This window comes from Onychomys torridus, chromosome 9 (genome assembly GCF_903995425.1).
Source record: "Onychomys torridus chromosome 9, mOncTor1.1, whole genome shotgun sequence".
Taxonomy (NCBI): domain Eukaryota; kingdom Metazoa; phylum Chordata; class Mammalia; order Rodentia; family Cricetidae; genus Onychomys; species Onychomys torridus.
This window is the reverse complement of record NC_050451.1, coordinates 5,101,137-5,113,204: the sequence shown is the minus strand read 5'-3', so window position 1 is coordinate 5,113,204 and position 12,068 is coordinate 5,101,137. Positions and strand designations below refer to the sequence as shown.

General features: G+C 39.0%; 1 protein-coding gene across 2 annotated transcripts in view; it reads right to left on the bottom strand.

Annotated features, from left to right (window-relative positions):
* Capn7 (calpain 7) overlaps positions 1–9,800 on the bottom strand; it is a 41,700-nt gene extending 31,900 nt beyond the window's left edge. Inside the window, exons 1-4 of one of the 2 annotated variants that reach the window (XM_036199404.1) lie at positions 9,455–9,800; positions 6,719–6,827; positions 1,709–1,866; positions 786–853 (exon numbers count right to left, since the gene is read on the bottom strand). In XM_036199404.1, coding sequence (XP_036055297.1) covers positions 786–853; positions 1,709–1,866; positions 6,719–6,827; positions 9,455–9,556 — 437 coding nt within the window. In that variant the 5' untranslated portion in view covers positions 9,557–9,800. The remainder of the gene's footprint in view (positions 1–785; positions 854–1,708; positions 1,867–6,718; positions 6,828–9,454) is intronic. The other variant, XM_036199405.1, reaches the window with a different exon arrangement.
* Between the last annotated feature and the right edge of the window lie 2,268 nt (positions 9,801–12,068).

The following is a 12,068-nucleotide window of genomic DNA, read 5'->3' as shown; positions in this document are numbered from 1 at the left end:
ATCAGAATTAAAGTGCAGGGGGAGACTCAACTTTATGAAATGCTTATAGCAGTTCTCAGAAGTGACAAAAGCTTGAGATGAAGGCAACACGTATGGTGTGATGTTGGGAACAAATGCAAGGCCATTCTCAATGTCTATCTTTTAATAGTAACTCTGGAGGGCTTTCTGAAAAGGTTGTCTTGGAAGTCTGATATTATACAACACAGAGGGAGTATTCCATTTGAAATATGACTGTTAGCCGGGCATGGTGGCGCACGCCTTTAATCCCAGCACTCGGGAGGCAGAGCCAGGCGGATCTCTGTGAGTTCGAGGCCAGCCTGGTCTCCAAAGCGAGTTCTAGGAAAGGCACAAAGCTACACAGAGAAACCCTGTCTCGAAAAACCAAAAAAGAAAAAAAAAAAAAGAAATATGACTGTTGAGGGCTGGAAATATAGCTCAGTGGTAGAATGTTTGAATACCATGTACAAGATCCTGGGTTCAAGCCACAAAACTACCACAGACACTCAGTAATATCAGGGCAATAAAACAAATCAAATATCAGTTAGTTCTTGAAATAAGCAAAAATTAAAAGACTTGACTAATGGATTGGCTACTTATTTGGTTTAAAGCAAGGAGATAGAAGAGAAGGTAAATTTATTCAGTAAAAAAGGGTAGACTTCTAAGTCTCAGCTTATTGGAGGAACATGTAGACCTCTACCACACATTAAGATGCTAAGGTTTTTTGTTTTTAAAAAAGACTACAATTCATGCTATCCATTGATAAGAATTTAAGTGACAAAACTCACCTATCTAGTGCCTGTCGAGCCAACTGTTTCAACTTATTTTGCAGAGTCTTATCAGCAGTTTCATAAGACTTAAGAAAAAGAGATAGACATTCTAAAGAATAGTTCTTTAATTTACTTAATCCATATTTCTATGCAAAAATAAAATATATTTCTTGAAATTATGAGTAAATAAAGGCAACATTTTATTCTATCTTTAAAGGTTATCACTTAAAACCATGTTGATTATTTTGTCACTGGGCTGAACTTAAAAGCTATTTCTGGAGACAAGTGCTAACTAGACCATAAATGTATAAACATATACCATGGAAGCCTGAGCAGGAAGAACCTGGGGAGACCAGCACTTATCTATGTTCTCCGGGGTTATAGAAATCAAGGTAGATAGTTTTTATGACCACAACAGCCTGCCAAAAAGCTACCATGTGAAAGACAATGGGAATATCCTCCACTACTTTCTCTCATTCCTCTCCCAAATGCACAGTGCTCTTAAGTACTAGATGCCCTTTGATGCTAAGTGTCTCAATCAAATTAAGAGCAGTCAGCATATAGATTTTATATTGCAAGTTAGTGAAGCTCTCCCAAACCACTACTTTATTTTTTACTATGTGAAATTGAAAAAAGTTTATGCTAACTTCAGATTCATGATAGTGAATCCTTCTTATAGCAGTTTTTAGTTACCACGATAAACTTGAACAATTTAAAAATAAGCAAAATTTTTAAAACAACTGCTTAGTGATTCAGTAGCAGCAAAATTTTAATAAGATATAAAACTCTATTATTAGTGTTCTATTCAACATTTTCAGTGATAATTAAATTAGTTTATTTATAATGATAGAATGTAGGGGTTTCTTCAAATTAAAATTTGTGAGCAAGGGAAGCAATTTCTTAACATAATTCCATCAAGTTTGACTCATAGCTATACCTACGGTTTTTAGACAGAGATCCACAGCTTCTGTATATAATTCTATGGCATCTTCCACATTCCCCTTTTCATCCTCATCAAAAGCTTGTGTAACAAGAAAATGGGCACGCTCTAGATCCAACTGATGTTTTGATTTCAAAGGATCAGCACTCTTTGACTGAACTAGTACAGGATGAAAAAACATGTAGAATGAATATTACTTAAATGCAGCCAGGAACATTTTAATATATTTAAGACATTCTTTACCAAACTCTATATCCCTCATTTAAAATGCTTAACAAAATATACAATAAAAATCTTTTTAAGAGGAATAATTTCTGCTTCTCTCTCTAATCTTAAGACCCCTGCCCAAACCCAATTATTCAGACATCAGAGACAGGATATTAGACACGCTTTATTAAAATTTTCCCCTGAATTTTTTCTTTCTACTAGCACTCCTTCATTAAAATAAAGGAATCTTTCTCATATTCTTCTTCCTCCATAAAAACACAGTAAAAACTTGGAAAATGCTAAATATTAAGAAACACATAGGCTCAGATAGCTCAGGGGCAGAGTGAACTTGCTTTACAATATGCCCTCGGTTCTATGGCTAGTACCAGAAAAGGGTAAGAGGAAAAAGAGGAGAAAGAAGAAGAGGAGGAAAGAAAGAAAGAAAAGGGATGAGATGGGAAGAAGCAAGCAGTCATTATATGTTAAGGTAATTTTTTTTAAGTACAGACAATACTAGGCCCTGATGATAAAGTTCCTGTTTTTCTTATCCATCTAGGTCCAGAAGAAGCCATTATGTTTTTATTGCTCTTTGAAATAAGAACTTCAATTTGTTTTTTGTTTTGTTTGTTTTGTTCTCAAAGATTTACTTATGTGCATGGCTGTTTGGCCTACGTGTAGGTCTGCATACCATGCGCATGCCTGATGCCCTTGGAGGTCAGAAGAGGGTATCAGATTCCTTGGAACTGGAGTTACAGATAGTTGTGAGTCATCATGTGGATGCTAGAAATCAAATCTGGGTCCTCTGCAAGAACAAGTATTCTTAACTCCTGAGCCATCTCTCCAGTCCACAGCACATGTGTAGATGCTCAACATCATCAGCCCTCAATGCACATCAAAACTCAGTGAGATGGTACTTTATATCCATTAGAATGGCTAAAAATAAATAACAAGTCAATTCTGGTGGCAGAGCTCTGAATTCCCAGCCCTTAGAAGGTGGAGACAGGGATATCTTTGAAGCTTGACAGAAAGACCTGGCCTTAAAAAAATAAATAAATGAGTGAGTGTTGCAGAGCTGAGGATATTGCTCAGTGGCAGAGCACTTGCTTAGCATGTATAAGGCCATTCATTCCCAGAACTCTCCACACACAGAGAACAGAAGGAGGGTGAGAGAGAGTGTGTGTATAACAGTAAGAATGTAAAGGAACTAAGAAACTGGAACCAGCTATGCTGCTGAGTGTACACAGTACATAATGTACAATACACTATGTACATAGTACCTGAATGTACACAGCATTATTCACAATAGACAAAAGGGAGAAAACCGAAATATTTACCACTTGATAAATGGGTAAACAGACTGTGGTGCGTTAATACACTGGACTACTATCTAGCAATGAAAAGGGGTGAAGTACTGATACATACTACTGTTATGGAATAATCTTTTTGTACACTGTGAAGAAGTGTCACTCTGACTGGTTTAATCAAAAGCTAAACGGCCAATGGCTAGACAGGCTTTCCAGGCACAGAAGACACTGGGAAGAAGAAAGGCCTAGATGCAAGGAGACACAAAGGAAACAGCATAGCAGGATGGACAATATGCAGATGATGTAAACAAGCCTCGGGGCAGCACAGAGATTAACAGAAATGGGTTAATTTAAGTTATAGGAGCTAGGTAAAAACAAGCCTAGGCTATCAGCTGAGCTTTCATAATTAATAATAAGTCTCCTTGCTGTGATCTGGGAGCTGGCTGGTGGGATAGAGAAAGACTGGCTACATTCTATAGCATGAAAGCAGCCAAATGACAAAAGAATAAGACAGTTCTATAATAGGTGATTCATTTCTAGTAAATACCCAGAATGAGAACCATAAAGCAGAAAGTTAGTCTAGTAATCTTAATCTCTACATTTCATTTGTTAATTTCAAATTGATATTTTTCTCCACTCAGAAGTCAACCAATCCTGTCAAGATTTTCTTGACTATAAACAAGTTATTTTGAAATTTGAGGTTCTATTTTCTTTCTTTTAAAAAAATGTGTTTCTGAGAGGATCGCATATAGCCCAGGCTGGCTTCAAATTTACTATGCAGTCAAGAATGACCTTAAACTTGATTATCTACCTCCAGCATGCTAGGATAACAGGTCTGTGGCACCACATGTACTTTTTATGTTATAAAGAATCAAATATAGGGCATCATGCCTTTAGGCAGGCACTATACCAACTAAGCTACATCTCAACCTTTATTTTTATCTATCTATTTATTTATATTTTGAGGCAGAGCCTCATTATGTAGCCCAAGCCAGCCTCAAACTCAGACTCCTCTTGCCTCAATCTCTTAAATATCTGGATTATAAGCATGCCTTGTCATACCTGGCTAAAATTGAAGTTCTGAACAAGATTTTTATTAGTAAAAGTCCTATTTTGCTCAAAGTAATAAATACAGAAACCACTGACTTCTCATAGACTACATATGCTACATTTACTGAACAAAATAAGGAAAATGTTGATTAAACAATTAAAAGATACTGTCTGCATTAAACCCTTTTCCAATTTCATCTCAATGGCATATTCTTTAAGAAATCAGTGTTATTCTTCTGTAGGAGATAATCATATTCATAGTATCAATTTTAGAATTTACTTCCCAAGATCAAATGTATTTGTTTTTGTTCTGTATTGTTGCTACCTTGCTCAGGCTGGTCTCAAATTCATAGACTCAAGTGATCTTTCTGCTTCAGCCTCCTGAACACTGGGACTGCAGACTCATACCACCAAACCAGCTTAAAAAGCAATTTTTAAAGTTCTGTTGCATTTAATACAAAGTAGGGAAATATTTCCTAATTCTCTAGGGAAAAATGATTTTGTATTTTTTCACAATTGTTGGAAGAACTTGAAGGATTTAGAGACAACTGACTGGAATGAATATAATAACCCATGGAATAAGTGTGACTGTGTACATAAGACAGGGGAAGAGGGAAATTCCCTCAGTTACTAGTTCCTATTCCTAAACTAGTGTCAACATACATTCTTTTCCTTCTAGAGAAGTCTAGCCTAACATGTTTCAGAAAGAGATTTCTACAACAACATTGCAATGTTCCTATTTTTTAAATTTCCATATTTGACTTAGGGCTTCCTGGGGGCTCCTCTACCACCTATCCACTTACTATATAGCCCAAACATTGATTCAGTAAATAATTGCTGAAGTAAATAAAAATATCTATAAGGAGGACAGGGAAATCATGGAAATAGTCCAGAATTACTTTATTAACTTTAAAAATAATTTTCTTGAAAAATAGTATATGAAATAATGTGAATTATCTATTAAAACAAGGTAATTACATTTAAGAGCTTCATTTACTTGGCTGGAAAAATGAAATTGTTTTTAATCATGCAGGGTCCTGTGCCCCTCCACACTCCATGTTAAGAAGGAAATCCAGAACTTCAAGTATGGTAAATAGGTCCTCCAACTAAACTACTCCCAGAGCTCCCAACAAGATACTCTGAATGCAGCAATTAGTGTAACTTTCTATCAAGCAAAGTCCAATACATAGACAATTCCTACAACTCATGAAACTTCTGGACACCATTTTAAAGTTCCCTGCCAAGTTTTAAGAAGACTATTTCAACAGGGAAGCAACAGCAAAGCACACAGACTTTCTCCTAATGATGTGTTTATAACTGTTTATTCCACTCAGAGTAAGTGGTTGACAGTAACAGAATCCTTCTAGAGTAAAAATCCTCTGGAATTATCCAACAATAGAAAAGGGGGAAGAGAAGAGAAGAGAAGAGAAGAGAAGAGAAGAGAAGAGAAGAGAAGAGAAGAGAAGAGAAGAGAAGAAAGGTTTAAAAATCATCCTAAAATAAACATATTTCTTTTTCTTTCTTTGTTGGTTTCTTCCTTTTTGTGTAGCCTTGGCCATTCTGGATCTCGCTCTGTAGACCAGGCTAGTCTCGAATTCACAGAGATTCACCTGCCTCTGCCTCCAAGTGCTGGAATTAAAGGCATGTGCCACCACCACCCGGAGAGATGAATATATTTCTAGGCCAAATGTCAGCAATATTTTTTTCTACCCATATGAACAGCAGATTTTGACACAAACCCTTTTTCTCTGGCAAAACTAATCACTAAGCTTAAATATACTTCTCTGTGGCACCAGCTATGCTGCTTATAATTAATACAAGCTGTTCCAGGTCTCTGCTTACATGTTGTCTTTCCAAGGTGTAGCATTAAAAAAAAGAGTTCACCCAAAGTCTGTAGGTAAAGGACACTGAAGGAAAAGTCTGTGAATTTACTGCCTACTGCTGAAGTCCTTAAACAGTAAAGACAGTTAGTGCCTTAATTTTAGTGTCAGAACTGCCACTTTAAAAACAGGCTCTGACACGGTCCTCATTGCAACTTTGTCGATGATAAATTCAATGTAGAGAATTTACTATCTCTACAGCCAGAGAAAACTAGGAAAGTGTACCCTATTATCTCTAACATTCTTCTTATAGATCTATCAATTTCTTTCCCTATCATGATTTCTTAAATCTCTTTAAGAGATTCTTCTCAGTGAGCAGAAAGAGGGAGTATCAAGATCCAAGATGAAGCTGGGAAGTGAAAAGTGGGAAGCCTTTAATCCCAACACTCAGTGAGTTCCAGGCTGGCCTGGTCTATAGGGTGAGTTTCGGGACAGCTAGGGGTGTACACAGAGAAACCCTGTCTCAATATCCTCCAGCCCCAAAAAAAGACCCAAGATGAAGAGGAAAGAGAAACATAGGAGTAAATGTAATCCGAGACAAGGGATGGGCAAGTGGTGTCTTTGACTAACCTGCAGAATGAAGGGCTTGGACTCTTTCCAGATATTCACTGATCTTTTCTTGGATCCGTTCTAGGCTGGATCCTGCCATCTCAGCATAAATTAAGGCTTGTGCAGCTTCCTTAAAATATAATAATAATATAATTCAAAGAATCCAAAACACCTTCACAATAAGAATTTATATTAATATTTTCTAATTTTCTATTCATTTCATAAAAAACAAACATATTCAAGTTTTTTTCATATAGCAAATAAGTTATAAAATCTTCTAGTACCATTCCATCCATTTTCAATGTCCTTAATTTTTATATTGTTGAAAATTTAAAAACTCAGTTATTAAACATTTCTTCAGAACAGCTGTGACTTACATGTTTTCTGTTTTCCTTAAGTGTAAATTACAGACTTTGAAAAGGCACGCTGAGACTTAAGCATTAAAACAGGGGCTAGGGCTTAGCTAAGCACAGCAGTTGCCTAGCATGTGTAAAGCCCTGGGTTCATCCAGCACCATCAAAACCAAAACCAAATCAATAAAACCATCACCAAAACCTTAAAAAAAAAAATCACAAGAAATTGTAAAGGTTAGAAGTCTCACAGTAGAAGATAATAAAGTAGATTTCAGTTTTATGAGACAAACTTAACTAAGAAAGCCTAATTTGCCTTCCCGCTTTCCATAACTTCCATAACCAGTTGTGCTATGGCTGGTGAGGAAGAGCTTGCATTTCCCCCATCACTGTTCTAAGGTTGACAATGCTACCACCTAGAAAGAGCAGACAGAGAGTCCTGCAAGAGACAGCCCCTCTCAGCAGGAACTGAACCGTGTGCTACAACTCATGGGCCTCATGCTGTTGTTTCCAAAGCAGTTACCACTTGCAAGCCAGGTTTTAAACAGAAGTTGTTTACCTGAATCCTACAAAATCAGTAAATGCAGTTTACACCCCATGGGAGATTCAACCACAAAAGCCAGGTGGGTTAGAAAATGTGACTTCTTCAAGGTCCATAAAGCAGGTATTTTTTTCAAGGAAGAAAAAATAATCTCCATACAAACATTAAACATATACCATAATTATTAAAATACATTATATCAATAAGCTGAACTTCTTGTACATAAATTAAACATTAATTCTGAGTATAGTTTACTCTGCACATGTAAGTACTGATTTTCAAATAATCACCTTGCATTTTTTAAAAAGTCAAATAAGTATCAATTTTATTTTACTCATTTCATTTATATTCAAAAACATAATCAGGGGCAAAGTACAACAACTTCTCCCTCCCCCCAATGTCTCCCTTCCCTACTCCTTCCAAACAGGGTTTCTCATATGTCCAGAGCTGGCTGGTCCTCCTGACTCCTGGTTTTACACAGCACTGGAGAGCCACAGCCCTAATTATTTTTTTATTTTTTAAACTTCCTTAAGGATGACTTTTAATTCTTAAATGACAACTTCTTCTAAGAGAAAAAAGCTGAATAGTTTCTTTGGTTTTAAATAAAGTTATTTTTATTTGATGCTTTTCGGTTTTGGTTTTTGAGACAAAGTCTTACATTGTGGCCCAAGCTGGCCTGAACTCCTTAATCCTCTTACCTCTTTGTACTAAGTACTGCTGGGATTACAAGCAAATAAGAGGGTGCTGCCACATTAGGCTATATGGCACAGTGTTTCTGGCTTAGTAGTTGTGAAGCCGTTTCACAAAACTAAAACAGAATTTCCTTTTAAAGAACTATCACCTGGTAGTCAGGCATGGTGGCACATTCCTGAAATGTCAGCTTTGGCAAGGCTAAGGCAAAGAGACATCAAATTTGAAACCAGCCTCCACTATACAGCAAGATCACAGAGAGAGAGGGACACAGACAGACAGACAGACAGACAGACAGACACACACACACACACACACACACACACACAGGTGGAGTGGGGTGTAAAATCTAAAATTAGAAATTTTAAAATGAATGCTCCTAAAATACAGCAAAAATCTCTAAAATGTCAGGAAGATTTTAAAACAAAAGCAGTAAAATAGGAGCAGAAAGCAAACCATGTTTTATTGATAGCACATATGCTGGGGGGAGGGAGGTGTTTTTACTACTTCTGTATAATCACGGATGTCCACATCATAAAGATATAACAGGAGGGGTGCATTTGCAAACCCTCAGGATTGGACAGCACAGGATAAACTGTGGAAGTGCATAACCTTTTGATTTTGCAATTGTGCTCCCAGTCATTCATCCAAAAGAAGTATCACAAATGTTCAAAAAATTAGCTCTAAGGATATTAGGCGCACCACTACATTGCTGGACCACAAACTACCGAACAGGCTGCAAATGTGGCACATGCAAGCCACCAAATATTATCTAGGCACAATGCAGAAGTGAGGTGTTACAATAGTATAAACGATATGATTCAAGTTTTGGAGTGAAAACCCCGTATACACACATACTTTTAGAAAGACAACCATGAGTATATACACCAAATGCTAAAGAGATGAATTTCTTTCCTACTTTACTTTTTCTTTTCTACATCGAACAAGCACTACTGTTCGATGACACATCACCCACTGTTGGCTACACATCAGGGCCGAGGGACAGCTAACTGGCAGGCCATTCACTCCCCATCCCGCCTCCCGCCACCGCAGGTAGCAGAGCGACGGGCATCTGCCAGCGTAGACTGCGGTCTGAGGACAGGACCCCGCCCCTCCGTCTCGGGCTCCGCCTGCGCTCGCTCCGGTGACTCGGCCCGAGCCGGTGCCTGGCCCTACCTTGTAGTAAAACACGGCCTCAGAGTAGCGGCCTTCATGGTCGCGCTGCACCGCCAGCCGCGCGAACTGCACCGCGTCCCGCTCCAGCGCCGTCGCGTCCATGGCGCCCAGGCCCCGAGCCGGGGAAGGCAGACAGGCCCTGACGCCGGCCCGCGCCGCCTGGAGACGCTGCAGCGAGAACCGGGAACCCCGGGGGCGGAGCGGCAAAGTTTACTTTCGAGGGCAGGGCGGAGGAAGGGAGGACGGAGCCGCTGCTACCTCAGACCCGTCAGGACGGCTGCTGGAGCTGAGTAGACTCCGCTCGGAGCCCTCCAGGCCGCCCCTCCTCGCGTCCTCGCTCCGCCCACTGGCGGCACTGCGCAGGCGCAGTCGACCCTAGAGACTCCTACGGGAGAGGACGGGGCTCAATTCGACTGCAGGTGGGCGGGGCCAGAGCAATGTCCAGTGGGATTGGGCGAGAGGAAGCAGGTGCCAAGTCGAAGCCAAGGGCTTGTCTTTGGCTTGTCGGGAAGGCAGTGGCTTTGAGGTTGTTGCCGGCAGTTCCGGTTTGGCTTAAAAGGAGCATGAAGTTTATGGAGCCTTTTATCCACTAAGTGTGAAAAGGGTAGGCGGAAAGAAACAATCAGTAGCATCTCCCGTCGCCAACTAGATTAATTAAGGATAAATTAGAGATATGAAGTGAGGCTAGGAGGTGCTCCTGAGATGATCTGCTAATGTTCATTTTGCTCAAACTAAAACATGACCTTATATGGCTCCCCAAGGAACACCTATGTGTGGTATTGCTTGAATTGTCTACGAACCAGACGATCTATTTTTTACTTGTATCTTTAGGCAGGTTTAACGTTGTAATTAAATACCAGGTGATAGTTTGATTGCTTTCTTCCGTCCCCTTAAAAGTTTGAATTCAGCAGTGATGATAATGAATGAATGGCAGATTCCAGAACTTGGATGAAATGCAAAATTCAGTTGTGTCCAGGTAGCAAGTCTTGACAAAATTATATAATGTGTGATTCCTTATATGGGCTAACCAAGTCACAAAGATAAGAAAGGGAAGTGAGCCTCTACTGAATGGGAGGCCTTGCCCTCTTGTGGATAGGAGTGGGGGATGGGTTGGGAGGGGAAGGCTGGGGGGAGGGAGGAGGGAAGAGGGGGATCTTTAATTGGTATTTAAAATGAATGAAAAAAATTCTTAATTAAAAAGAAAGAAGTGATGTAGCAGGAGACGAGGGGGCGGAGCTGGAAGGGGGAAAAAGGAAATATATATGATTATATTTTTGAATATTGTATTTGTATTGTATGCAATTCTCAAAGATTAAAAAAGAAGGGGCTGGAGAGTTGGCCTAGAGGTTAAGAGCACCGACTGCCCTTCCAGAGGTCATGAGTTCAATTCCCAGCACCCACCTGGTGGCTCACAACCATCTGTAATGAGATCTGGCATCCTCTTCTGTATACATAATAAATAAATAAATCTTTAAAAAAAAGAAAGAAAGAAAGAAAGAAAGGGAAAGGCAAAACAAACAGACTAAAATAATATTTACATAAATTGCAAAAATAATTCATGATGCAAGATCTACAGATAGATACTCTTCACTTCTCACTGGTACTTTTGTAAAATCCCTTGATATTTGGCAGAAGCTGAGTCTGATCTGTCTTGAATCTTTGGTAACAAAACAAAAGTATTATTTATAACTGAAATTGTCAAAAATACTCTTTTGAACTGTTGAACTGTAGGACATGGCTTCTAGAAAAACTATGTCAGAGCCAAATCACACAACATAATTTAACATTCTGGATTGATGTGGAGTTGATCTGTACAGCAATGTCAGTGCTCACAGGTCCCAAGTCAGTCTATTCAGAAGGGTAAAAGATACAGAGCTAGGGTTAATTACAAGGTCATGGGCCAATGATGCTCTTGGAATGACAGTTGCCTAATTAGTCCTAAAAAGATTATAAAGCATGGATATTTTGAAATCTGATGAGGATTATAAAACACAGAAAGAATTAAATGCACAATGCTGCTGTGAGGACCAGCCTTCAGAAGCTTAGGGATTGAGGGTATCCACAGAGCAGGTGGACTAATCACTCAGTTTAACTTTTCTTTGTGAGGGAGTAAAACTAATTCTCTGGGGCCAGCGAAAAAGGGAGACACACACACACACACACACACACACACACACACACACACACACACCTCCAACACATCAGATCTGACCCAGGGTGATGATGAATGGCAAGCCTTCAGCAGGTCAGAGAAACTGAAGAGGAGATGCAGAGTAGGTGAACTACTGGACAGACAAACAGACACACAAGGATTTTTCTGAGGGTCAAAGCTTAGCTCTTCATTTTATTATTCTTCCTGTTGCTTGTTCTACTCCATTCTTTTTCTGTTCTTTTCTTCTCCTTTGATGCTTCCCCTCTTTCCCTTTCCTGATGTCTTCCTTCTCTGTGTCTTTTTCCCCCTTATAACTTATATAACCCAGCAAAATCTTTCAAGCAATATAAAAATTACATTATGGTTACATTCTATTTTTAAGTGAATGATTACAATGTAAAAACCAACATGTTTCCCATTTCCTGTACATAATTAAACATTTTACATATTACAGGTAAAAAA